The sequence below is a fragment of the Pleurodeles waltl genome, chromosome 3_1 (assembly GCF_031143425.1).
Source record: "Pleurodeles waltl isolate 20211129_DDA chromosome 3_1, aPleWal1.hap1.20221129, whole genome shotgun sequence".
Taxonomy (NCBI): domain Eukaryota; kingdom Metazoa; phylum Chordata; class Amphibia; order Caudata; family Salamandridae; genus Pleurodeles; species Pleurodeles waltl.
Window position 1 is genome coordinate 1645674838 of NC_090440.1, and position 13442 is coordinate 1645688279.

The 13442-nt window shown below is 42.6% G+C and overlaps 1 protein-coding gene across 4 annotated transcripts in view; it reads right to left on the reverse strand.

Annotated features, from left to right (window-relative positions):
* The window catches only part of LOC138285437 (neurabin-2-like), a 464888-nt gene that overhangs the window by 347926 nt on the left and 103520 nt on the right, over window positions 1-13442 (reverse strand). For all 4 annotated transcript variants that reach the window (XM_069225350.1, XM_069225348.1, XM_069225349.1 and 1 more), the window contains exon 3: window positions 8387-8507. In XM_069225350.1, the coding sequence (XP_069081451.1) occupies window positions 8387-8507 (121 nt within the window). The remainder of the gene's footprint in view (window positions 1-8386; window positions 8508-13442) is intronic.

Below are 13442 nucleotides of genomic sequence, written 5' to 3' on the forward strand. Positions count from 1 at the left end.
ACCACTCCATTATTTTAAAGGCTAAAAAGCATGGGGGCAAGAACACAGCCCTGCCTTACTCCTTGATTAATACTTATCTCCTCCATAGGCCATATAACCCTGGCATAAGTCCCATAGTGAAGAACCCTCAAAATCCAGAGTCCTCCAGGACCTTCCATAAGCTTTCCCTTGGCACCAGGTCAAATGCTGTTCTTAAGTCAATAAAAGCTACATATAGATGGTCCCGCTTCAGTTTGACATACTTCCAGCACACAGTCTTGAAGGGCAGGTCCTGGTCAAGTGTGCTAACCTTCATTTTAAATCCTGCCTGAGCATTCTCAAGTATATGGTTCTCACTAACCCACTCATGGAGCTGGTAGTAATTCCCAGGGCTGCAGTGTTTGCTGCATCAAGGGCACACCGGATGGAATTAATTGTGATAGTTTGACCCTCACAGACAATCTGTTGTCCCCGCTTATGGTGTTCCTCTGGGAGGTACTGTAATAACTCCTCCATCTCATTCCAATGGGCCCAACCATACCAGGCCAAAAGGGCTTGCTAAGTGGCTATGCACCAATGGTTTGCAGCCTGTGCGGCCACCCTCTTCCCTACAGCATCAATCCTCTTGCTCTCCTTTGCTGGAGGAGGAGAGTCCCCGGTGACCTGGCTGTTAGCCCGTTTACAGGCAGTTGTTGCCACTATGGAGTCTGGTGGTACCTGTGCCCTGATGTAAAATGGGTCAGAGGGGGCTCCCTTGTATCTCTTGCCCACCATTAGAGTGATCACCTTGGAACGCACAGGCTCCTTAAAGATATCCTCTGCATGTCTGAGCATACCAGAGAGCACGGAGAGGTATTGTGCATCCCGATGCGAAGTGAAAAGGGTGTTTAACAAGAAATCATCTTCAATGGGGTCATTGTACGGCTTCATAAGGTGAAAGGTGGCTACATTAGCAATTACCCGCTGATAAGATGTAGTGTCTTCTGGTGGTGAGGGGAGTACAGGGGGTAAAGATCAGGATCATTTGAGGGGATGGGATCAGGGTTGTAGGCATCCCATGGGTCAGTGTCTTCCCCTTGTATGTGTGATTGTCGAGATTGAGGAACCAACAGAAACATAATTTTCAGACTGTACTTCAGAAAACAAATCAGGGCTGAAGAAACCACCAGTTAGTGTGGTGTTTCCCAGTTGCAATTTTAACTCCGATGCAGATTCTGAAAAGAATAAGCAAATTGCAGATAAACCAATCAAAAAGTTTTTTTTAATCAGGGATAGCCTTCTCAGAATGCAGTACACAACTCATATGCAGAAATGATAAAAAGCAAAGTTGTCCAATATAATAGAGAAATTAGTTTATCAACACAGACTCACTCAACAAATAATCAGTGGAGTACAGAATAACTCCAAGAAACTGAGAAGGTAAAATAGTTCTCAAAAGAAAGGATATCCAAGAACTTTGAGAATCTGAAAACACTGTGGAAGCAAATGAAATGTATGCTAGTACACCACTAGAAACTAATACCCAAATACTCCCCAAAGCACAATACATTAACATGCAAAATAGTAATAAAAATTAGGCAATAACACTGGGACCAGCAGTGCACATTAAGGCCATCAACAAACAAATCGAGGAAAGGATAACCTATCAAGTGAAAATTAAGGTCTTAAAAATGACATTGCTCCCTCTATATTCAACAGAGGAATAACACGCCTCAGAATTTGTATGACATATGTGCTGCCTCAGACCAAGATACCAACTCAAAGTCTAACAGGATCCCAAGATGATGCATAACTATGGCGAGATCACCAACCTTTTTATTAACAGGAAAAATCAAATGATGAGACCATAAGATTACAGAAAGATAATGCTAGTAATAAAGCCACAGCAAGCTTACTGTTTTAATTTCCCTCCAATATAGATGTAAAGGACATTTTAATATCCTTAACAGAGGAAACTTATTACAACTCTTCAAAGTTCTCCCAGCATTATGCTTCTTAAACTCAAAAGACATGGACAAAGTTGGTTTACCACACAGGCACAGCCATGAGAATGAACATTTGGTTCATACACAAATGGATGACTTTGAAAATTAGAGTATTATTGTTGAGAAGCCTCCAAAACTATTAATTACTAACCTCCTTAACATCAGGTATTCAAGTGCAGGCAAATTTTGGATACAGTTGGGCCTATATTAAGAAGTCTGCAAAAGTCTACAAGGCGACAGCACTATCTGGAATACAAGTACAGTGGAATGTAAGCTCAATAAGATTTTGACAATTAACAGCTTCAGTAACAGGAACTAGGGCGAACAGCAAGAAAATGAGCTGGACCGACCACTATTTACCAACGCCACCGTCCGACAAAGATCTGTCCCTCGTTCGTACAAAACATCTTAATCAATGTGCCAAGGAAAAAAGATTAAGTAAAAACCTTAATTTGCCTCTTGGAATATGGCTGGTCTTCACATGGTTAAAATAAAAATCACTGCAGCCCACAAATTAATTAAAGCACACAATAGTTTTTGCTGTGCAAAGAGTCAATAATAATTGATTGCATTCTGTGGATACATACCCAGCTCAAAAAGAAGAAAAATTGTGACGCTTAATTGGTGATCTTGCCACTTTCATAACGACTTCTTTAGATGTCATGGTCACGTCAATTTTAACAGACCACCCAGATTTACACATCCTTTACTAGGTACATAAAAAACGTTTCAGAGCATACACCAGTGGTCATTTTATATATTTATGTTAATCCACTTCTAGAACTTAAGAAACAAGCAATATCTGATATCAAAGTCCAGCTGGATGAACTAAGGGGGAGTTAAATATAGGAGCAGAACTAATAATAACTGGGAATTGTATTATGAATCTACTAGATGACAATCCATTTAATGATGAACTTGATGCTCAACGGTCAATCTTTGGCATATTTGAGTATGTACTTTCAAAATAAATACACAAAACAGAGCAAGAATTTTGTGACCCTTTTACATTGCATGGGCATTTGCAGTTTAAATGGCAGATTCCGGTCAGATACACCTGTCGAAATCCACAAGAATAACAGAACACAGTGCGAAAACAACTGATTACACTTCCTAGGTTTGGAAGCCTTCAAATACAAAAAGAACTTTAAAATAGGGGACACCTTTGATAGTGAACACTTTATGACAAGTACTGGATTGACCTTTGAAATAAAGTGCCACTACAGTAATCTAAATTTAGGTGAATTTACAGGCTTTCAGAAACTAAATCGGATAAAGTGAGCAATCAGGAGTCCAAATATAAAAGAAGAATGGGGTAATGACTCACAAATTAAGAATTGGCTGAACTGCACGACCTTAATATTCAAGGATGTGGTAACAATACAAAAATAAAGATTTCGCAATCGTATCTTTACGGAATGAGGTAACATCTAGTATAACCACAAAGATAAATGGGTAAAGGTCTCTGGGAATAGTTGACAAAAAGGCCAATTCTTAGTTCTCGACCAAGCTGTAGAAAAATAAAGACTTAAAAACCATGGCAGGCCATGAAGGACAGTAATCTGGAGGTAAGAAAAATGAAATGTTACAAAGCGTGGAAATGTCTTAAAAAACAAAGATGTCTGAGACTAAGCGACTCCACAAAGAGAAAGAAGGGGTAACATTGCCAATTTGTAAAACCAAAGAAGTCGAGGAAGTTTTGGGCACTTATAAATCTAACAGACCCCACAAGCACAAATAAGATAGGAAACAGCAATCCATCTAGCATAAGGGAGGCACATACTACAGCATTATATTGTGAGTCAAATGACAAAGCAGCAGATGAAAATAGTAATAATAGCTTTAAGAAGGGCCTTTGTTATCTCACTTCTTCCTGTGAATCCCCAGGGATCATGTTGCAACTCCTGGATGGGTTCTGAGTCTTCTGTGGGGTGCAGATTAATCGAAGCAGGTCTCAGTTTTTCCTCCTGGTGGCATTGGTTGCGACTCCGGCAGAGTCTCTACCTGATGTAGGCTTGTGCCAGGAGCTAGGGGGAGTTCAGGTATTTAGTGGTAATGGTAAAACACTCCAGGGTACAACAACGTCTCAAAGTTGGTAGGGTGGTCCCTGAGGGCCTCTGCTGCCTTCTGGAACTCGCTCCCACTGGCGCTGGTAGGTTGGATGGCAAACTTCAAGATGGTGCTGCTGCCACTTTTTTTTACGCCACCAAAATTCCCTTTGCTCTCTGCCCGCCAGGGTTTTAAAATAGTTGGACTTGATTCTCATTTCTCTTCTATGGGCCGGTAAACACAGCATAGTGCCCCTGTCCACCCTGACAAGCTGCTATGTGGCTGGTGGCCTGGAAGCGCCACGACTAGACCTGCATTATTAAGCCACACAGATGCAGCACAGTGGTTTGATCCAGGGGACAACTGGCAGAAATGCTTGCTGGCAGGAACAGTCGATACAGGGCAGCTATCAGCAATATTAATGGAAGGGGTGGGAGCCACGGGTGACCTCCTGTTCTCAGTACAGCAGACGGCAAAGATCTGGCAACTGTGGTGTTGAAATGCACCCCCTTGCACAAAGAGGTGCTGGTGTGGATACAGGCGGCAATCCATCACATGACGGAGAATATGCTCTTCCAGGCTTGGAGGGATGGAGGCTGTGAACAGCTAGGGGTCTTGTACCCCATTGAGCACTTTATTTAGAGGATGCTCAAACTGAGTTTGCATTGGCACCAGGTAAACCTTTTGCATTGTGTCGGTCAGGTGGAAATGGCCAAGAAGACATGGCATCCATTCCTGCAGCACCGGTGGCATCCGCCACTAGGAGTCCTGCGAATCAGGAAGGCACGATATCCCTGCTGTACAAAGCATTATGAACATACGCTGTGGGTGGTCAGCCACGCGCTCAGGTGGCCTGGGAGGAGGACCTGGGTGCGCCTCTGCAGGATGAGGACTGGGCATGCGCCTGCTCACTCACACAGTGTTGTGTAATGCCTGTTTTAAACTGGTGCAATACAATTTCCTGCAGAGCACTTAATTCATCCCTGTAGCTCTCCATTGGATAACACAGATCCACACCAATAGCTGCCCCTGATGAAGCTCCAACAGGCCTACTTTCTCAATTTGACTTGGGGATGCGGCACAGTCCACAACCTCTGGGACCAGGCAGTTGTGATGCTATTAATTGTGTTTGACCAATGACTTTGTGTTTCACCACTGCGCATATTTGTTGCTCAATGTTCACCAGTAGCACATTGTATGTTTTGTTCAGCTTATGCGCCTATTGGCTTTGACATGGCATTAGCCATTACATTCAGTTGAGCCGCCTATTGGCTTTGACATTGCATTAGCCATTACATTCTGTATTCTGCCTATTGGCTTTGACATGCTGTATTCAGTTTAGCTGCCTATTGGCTTTGACATGATATTAGACATTATATTCTGTATTCAGCTTAGCCGCCTATTGGCTTTGACATGATATTAGACATTACATTTTGTATTCAGCTCAGCTGCCTATTGGCTTTGACATGACATTAAACATTATATTTGATATTTAGGTTAGCTGCCTATTGGCTTTAACGTGGAGTTAGACATTGCAGTTGAAACATCACAGATGTCTGTATTCTTCCAAGCTGTGTTTTTCCACAAGATGGACCAAGCTGTTTTCTTCACACCAGACTAGACCTGATAAGAGAGAGTACATTTGGTGTTTTCCTTTCTGCTCAGGCTTGGGAAGAGGAGAAGTCTAGGAGATCTGGCCAGTCTCCAAAGGCTTGCATAGTTTTCCCGAGTCTGAGAGGAGGGGGCACGCTTTTGTAAGGATGACTCAGGGCTACAGTGAGTTGGATTTGAATCTGCTTGACTTCAGGCTGGAACTAGGCGTCAGTTGCCAGTCACCCGTGTGGGTAGATAATCTCTTTCTCGCAGTTGACCGGAATCATCAACTTGCAGACCCCAGAAAGCTGAAGCTGAAGATAGCTCCTACTTGCTCATACGGTGATGAATTTTGACTTTTATGCTTTGCTAATATAATCATATATTATATATTATATATATGCTGTGTACATTGCAACTGAGAAGTACTGTGATATATTTTGTTTTCTTGCTGCGACTACGTTGTGTGCTTGAAATCTATTAATTCGTCTCTCAAGAACTTGTGGGTGGGGAAGAATTAACAACAATAAAGGTCTTCTTTGAACTCAGAAGTGCATTCCAGAGAGGTTCTGTAAGCTCTGATACGAGATAAGTAGGAAAGCAGAACAGCAGTGGATAAACTTACAAGGGTAACCTCAATACAGATGGTGTCTACTTCAAAATGCTGTTTATTGGGAGACTCCCAAAGGCCTAAAGGCCGTAAGATGACCTACAAATTCCTATAACTGGCACTGGTTCTTGCCATGCACAGGATGGCCATTACTTGGATGAGGCAGCAGGCTCCAGAGATAGCCTACTGACACAGGGACGTTGCTGAATGGCCATTAGCAGAAGAGGCCCACATGCGACTCAGTAGGAGGGGCGAAAATGTAAAAGAAGATATATCTGTGTGGCTAGAGCTTGGAGACAGGCGCATATCCCCTGAGGCCGCTCCGAGCAGTCGCTATAGAGATGGAGCTGTATGATGACTTGCCTTTGGTTGGGATCCCGGGAAGGGGAGCAGGTGAATGTTTGTCATTGAATGGCATGACTGAGATATCGGCATATGATTGCTTATTGTGACCCGGGCAGTCTCCCCCTCTGCCTATTCTTCACATTTTGTGTTTGATGTTTATGCTGCTGCTATGTTTATTTACTGTAAAACTGAAAAATAAAGGTTTTAAAAAGGAAGGACATTTGTGTAACAGTTCCATGTTGTACTAGAAAAGTTGTGGTTGTTACAATCAAAGATAGTGAAGCTGATGGGGCTCCTGGGCCAAATCTACTTCGGGCTAACCTGCTCAAATTGGATACTAATTAATTGGCTCTACCCACAATATAATAATGGCTATTTCACAGGGCTGATTCTGCCCTCTCCACAAAAAGGAGCCACAGCACATTCCTGCTAACTACCGAATGATAGCATAGATGGATGTGGAGGACAAACAACACGCTAGTCGGGGGAACATATACTGATTCCATGGAATCAAACAGGCTTCAGAGAGGCTTATGGCATGACACTGTCAACACTTGCAAGGAAACGGCTAATGCCATCGACGTCATTTCTCATAGTTTGTTTTATCAACCTTAACATGAATTTCAATACAATCGACCGGAATATATTTTAGAGAAAATTAATTGGGCAGCAGATTTAATCCAGTTTGTTAAAGGCCATTCAGGTCTTATACACTAACACTTGGATCAAAGTGAAATTGGATGATGGTAAATCCCTGTCAAAAAGGATCTTGAATTCCACGGCCTTCAAGCAAGGCTGTGTTTTATCACTAATTGTTTTTTTGTTTTTACTTTTATGTTGCTGACATCACAACTTGCATACAGGCTCTTTAGCCTGCCACCCCCTCCTCCATCCCCCCCCCAAAATAAAATTCAGGTGATATATAACCCAGTTATCAATGTATGCAGATGACACTGTAATTTTTGATCAAACAAATGTTGGTCTTCAAAATATATTGACATGCTTAAACTATGGCAATGTCCTACACTATGGAAGCTGGAAACGCAAAACGAACGGATGGTTTATAAACTACAAACAAATCTTCCTGGCAAACTTATAAATAATTGGCCCTCTAGTTCAATAACTGGATCTCTTACAAAGTAAAAAGAGGAGTTGGACACTAAAGCAAGCAATTATACATATCAAATGCTAAAACATGCTATCAATCCTTATGAGCCTTTCTTTAAATCATTGCTTGATAGGATTAAAGTCAAATTTATGCCATTTTTAAAATGCAGTACACCATCTAGTGACATTACTTTACATTTAATTGTATAAAATGTTACAAAGGATTAAAAATCATTAAATAATGTTCACGCCAAATCCCGCTGGATGGGCTGCATTAAGACCGAACTGAATCCAATTTCACAAAACATTCAGTAATTTAGCTGCGACCAATGTATGACATACGTTTGATAGAAAATACCTTGGGAAGGCCTCACACTAAAGCTAACCCCTTGCAAATTTGCTTTGCTTATCTTAAACGCAGAACCCCCAAGATAATAAAGCAGTAAAGAGTAACCACTTATCTGAGATTCCTAAGAACCTCCAGCCCTTTCTTGAGGAACAAACCGGAGTTATAACAATTAATATTAACCAACTAATTCGGACAATGAAAAATTCTAAAATGTGGGACTTCTGAAGAAGCTTAAAAAAACACTTTTTACATACTTTTATGCTAACAACTCCTTAGAACAGACACCTTCTAAAATCAAAGTGACTATATATTTTTTAACTACTACCGCATGATGAACACAAACAAGAGCAGGCATCTGACTGACATTACCGTCCATCTTTTTCAGCTGCTCCACCGTCAGTTATAGTTTTCACAAATATCCCCAGCTTCTCCAATCCTTGATCTGCACCAACACCCATTCCAATTATACTTATTCCAAGGCCACAGTCTCCTAGAAAAAACAATTTGCTCTGAGTTACTGTACAACTGGTGTTCGCAAATAACAGCTTTAAGCAGACATCTTTTCAACCCGGGACTTACAATGCTTTAGTTGTATATATTTTATTTTATTGTGAATGTTCATCACCATGTCTTCCCATGTTCTGATAATTCTTTTTCCTTCTTCCTATAGCTGGTGCGATCTTATTCCGCACCAGAGCAGAATTTTTGTTTTCCCCCTTTCCATTTATTTATTTATTTATTTTAAAACAGTTTGCGGTGGTGATAAAGAGCGATCCTTAAGTTCATAGTTTTAAGTCATTAATAGTGCGTACAACAAGGCACATGTATATTGCTAAAAGTTACATGGACATAAACCTTTTCACAACTAGGTCTTCAGCTTTGCACCTACACTAGCTTAAAAAAAAAAAAAAAAAAGAATATATATCACACACACTCTTTCTCTCTCTCAAAAATTGATTGAAATCTGGGGTTATGGGCAAATAGGCAACTTTTCATTCATCACTTTCCTCAAAAACGTATGCTGTTGGAAACTCTGTGGCTCATATTCATTAAGCCATCAGAACAATGGTTAAAATAAACAGTTAATTACAGCCCCCTTTTGTAAGGATCCGTATAAGAAAATATTGCACCTACATGTAAAATCAAGGCAAATAAAGGTGACCTGAATGTTGCTCCTCTTCTACATTTTACTTCTAGGCTTTCTTGAATTCTTACACATTTTGGTTGTGTTCCTGGGACAACAACCGGGCAGTTGGTAGGTTTTATATAATGTTTCAGTGGTATGGTACGGGCAACCCACTGTACCACCATATATTTCAAAACAAACTGGTGCATCACAATGCCAACTAACACACAAAGAACAAACGGAGAAATATGGCATTTGTGCGAGTATTGTTTTTTTTACATGGTCCGAGAATCCTTCAAGCTTTTGTCCGAAAGAGTCACTCTAGCGTCTCATATTCAGCCTTCTGTTTCCTGAATAATTTTCATTGGGGATCTCTGATCCATGTTGGGGTAGATGGGAGTAAGGGTGTAGCCTTTTCTTCGACTATGGCCCTTCAGTCCTTCACTAGCTTCTTTCAGTTTCTTCCGTTTTACCCTGGGGAATTCAGAAGTTCCAGATTCTGACTGGTATTCAACTCCAAATGTGGCCCCTTCCACAGGACTCTAAATTGAAAATCAATCTGTGGCTAAAGAACTCCTATCATTGAACAGAGACTGTAAATGCACCCTTAACTATCAAACATGTAGTGACTGAACTGTAAGTAAACTCTGACCATTGAGGGGATATTTCCCCAATAATGACACACCACAGGGAGCATATTCAGCTTCACCAGTGAAGCAGCTTGCGTTTTGTTCCTAAGTGAGATACGGTCAATGGGAAAAATGATAGTTATTTCTAATTACAGCCTTGGTCCCTTTTGGAAATGGCACTTTATGCAGGGTTATGCCTAAACATTTCACCATTTTCCTCCTATTTTTTCTGATTTGGTTTTGCTGGTTTATTGTCTTTGCGCACTTTACCACTGCTGGACAGTGCTAAAGTGCAAGTGCTCCCTATGTAAATTGTATTGGTGATTGGTTTATCCATGATTGGCATATTTGATTTACTGGCAAGTCCCTAGTAAAGTGCACCAGGGGTGCCCAGGGCCTGTAAATCAAATGCTACTAGTGGTCCTGCAGCACTGGTTGTGCCACCCGCATTAGTAGCCCTGTAAACATGGCTCAGACCTGCCACTGCAGTGTCTGCGTGTGCAGTTTTAAACTGCCAATTCGACCTGGCAAGTGTACCCACCTGCCAGGCCTAAACCTTCCCTTTTGTTACACGTGAGGCACCCCTAAGGTAGGCCCTAGGCAGCTCCATGGGCAGGGTGCAGTGTTTGTTAAAGGTGGGACATGTACTGATGTGTTTTACATGTCCTAACAGTGAAATACAGCCAAATTCGGTTTCCACTGTTGCAAGGTCTATCTCTCTCATAGGTTTACATGGGGGCTGCCTTTAAATATCCTTAAAGTGCAGATAGAGTTTGGGGTCTCGGAACTCCCAATTAAAAAAAATACATCTGTTTGTAAAGTTTGTTTTCAAATTGTCTGTTTGAAAATGCCACTTTTAGAAAGTGTGCTTTTTCTTGCTTAAGCCATTCTGTGCCTCTGCCTGCTTGTGGATTCCACGTCTGGGTCAGATTGACAGTTGGGCTGTTGTGAACTCCCTCTTGACAGTGACACAAAGGGAGCTGGCGTGTAGCCTGCATATCCTGATGGGCCATCTGGGCCAGAGTAGAGGGAGGAGTGGTCACTTATGCCTGAAAGACCTGTGCCTGCCCTCACACAATGCAGTCTCCGACCCCCTGGAGTGTGTCTGGGGCCAGGCCTGGGCATGGCAGGATCTTGTGAACAATAGAGACTTTCCTTTGAAGTATGCCTACTTCAAAGGCAGAAAGGGGTATAAGTAGTGGTCCCAAAACCCCAGACTTTTAGAATCTTTCTGGATCAAGAGGAACCTCGGCAAAAGGGCAGTACTCCTTCTCCAGCTTTTCAGCTCTTCTCCTTGGCAGTGTGTGCTTTGTTGGATCGGCCTGCAGTTGCTGCTTCTGCCTTCAAAGAGAGCAAAGGGTGAACTTTGCTGTGTATCCTGCTTGAGAGAGTTATCCAAGGGCTTTGAGTAGAGCTTGCCTCCTGTTTTAAGTCTCATGGATACCAAAGACTTCAGTTTCATCTGCCTACAGCACTGGGAACTGTGCGTTTTGTGCTCTTCAAGAAGAAAAACCACTGCAACGCCACCAATGACGCTGCTGGCCTGCACCGCGACTTGCCTACACCGCACGGAGACGCACCGCAAGCCTGGTCTCACCGACTGCACCATCTGATGCCGCTACCGAGCCGCTGCTTGCACTGTGACATGTGGTCCCCAAAATCCGGCACTGCCTTGCTCACACCAGGGCTCCTGACATCATCAGCCCGGAATTCGATTTGCAACCCATGTGAATTCAAAGGCCCGCAAAACCCCGCACCGACCTCCAGAACCAGCACTGTGACATCGCATTACGGATCGCATCACGAGGATCACAATGCCCAGCATTTCCAAGATACTGTTTGCGGGTCTTCCAGACACCGTAGCTGGCCCTCAACGCCGCATCCGGCCTGAACTGTTGGATTTGTTGTTCACAATGCCGTGATAGCCCCAGACGGAGCTATGGTCTTCAAGGAACTGTATTTTCAAGTAATTCTTGCAAAATTCATATCTTTATTATTGCATGTTGGATTTTTCTTGCTTTGGTCTTGTTTTCAACAAATATTGGCTTTTTTTCTAAAACTGATGTGGTGTCCTTTTGTAGTGCTTTCAATGTATTACTGTGTGTTTTGTGCAAATGCTTTACACATTGCTTCTGAGATAAGCCAGACTGCTTGTGCCAAGCTACCAAGGGGGTGAGCAGGGGTTATCTGAGCGGGTATCTCCTTTATCCTGACTAGAGTGAGGGACCCTACTTGGACAGGGTGCAAACCGACTGCCAACTAAAGACCCCATTTCCAACAGTACGATTCATATTTTCATAAGTTTGAATTATTTCCATTGTCAATTCGGAAATCTTCAATAGTCCAGAATTAAAATACACTCATTTAACATTGATAAGCCAAGCTTTTCCCTCTTATTATGCAGTACAGTTCTTGTAATAAGTGTAAATGCATTTTGCCCTCATATAACAGGGGTGTTGCAGTTAGGTCTATATAAGATACCAAAGATGGAGCTCTGTAGCTACAGGTAAGTTCGTTCTTGTTTCTCCGGAAATAAGAGTTGAGGAAAATGTAGCTGCTTCACAAATATCTAAACGGTAGGCCTGTAAAATTAGCTGCTGTATTCCCTTCCGTAGAAGCTCTCAGTAGGCAAACTAGAGACATGGCAGGAGAAGATCCCACTTCTTCCTGAGCTCTCAGGCAAAGTTCCCATCATGCTCTTCACTGTATGTTAAAACGCTTCACCAAGCCATTGGTTTGTGTGTGTTATATCACACCAGCTTGCACTCACAAACACACACACACATCTCGCTCATGTAAGAAAAGATTAAGTTGGTCCCCCAGTCGGAAATTACAGCTTTTGGAAATCTGGCCCTAGAAAAAGTCCCAAGGAGAGCTCTCACCACCACCACTTTTGCAATGATGCTTCTCAGAGGTACAGCTTCAGAATCCCTGGTGGTGTGATCTACCAAAACCAAGATATACTTGTTCCCTGACTGTGAGGAGGGTCACAATGACCAACTATGTCTATTACCACCCACTCAAATGGAACACTACAACTAATCGAGGCACTAACAGTGCTTTAGTTCTCCCTCCTGTCTTACCACTCAACTTGCAAATGGAACAAATTCTACAGGATCTCTCACTGTCTCTGCGAATCCTCGACCAAAGAAACAGAGGGTCTAACATATCCTGAGTTTTTCTAATACCAATGTGATCTGATGATGGCACTCTATGGGCTAGCAACAGGATGTTCCTGTGTAATAGTGGAACCGCTAGCCTCTTGCTAGTTCCTGGATCATGATTTACCAGTTCACTATAAAGTAGAACATCTTCCTAGCCAACATGGTGGTTTCCAACAGTTCCTTTGCTGGCCTGTTCCTGGGGTTCCTTCTGAAGTCCCCACAAGCATTGGTTACTCCCTCCTGCACAGTGCAGAAATTTTACGGGTGAACCCCCAGCAGCTAACAGACCCTGCAGCTCTGGAACCCACCTAGACTTCAGCAGATAGCCTCCTTCAGGAGCCTCATTCTCGCCTCCTCTCCCCTCTGGGGCAGAAGTGATTACCTCCTCAGCCACTGCCTTCCCCAAGTATGTCCTTTCCTTCAAACTACCTTGCCATGGTCCCTGCAAATCAGAGATGATCCCAACCTTACTTTAAGACTGATATGCAGCCTGTGCTCTGGTTAAC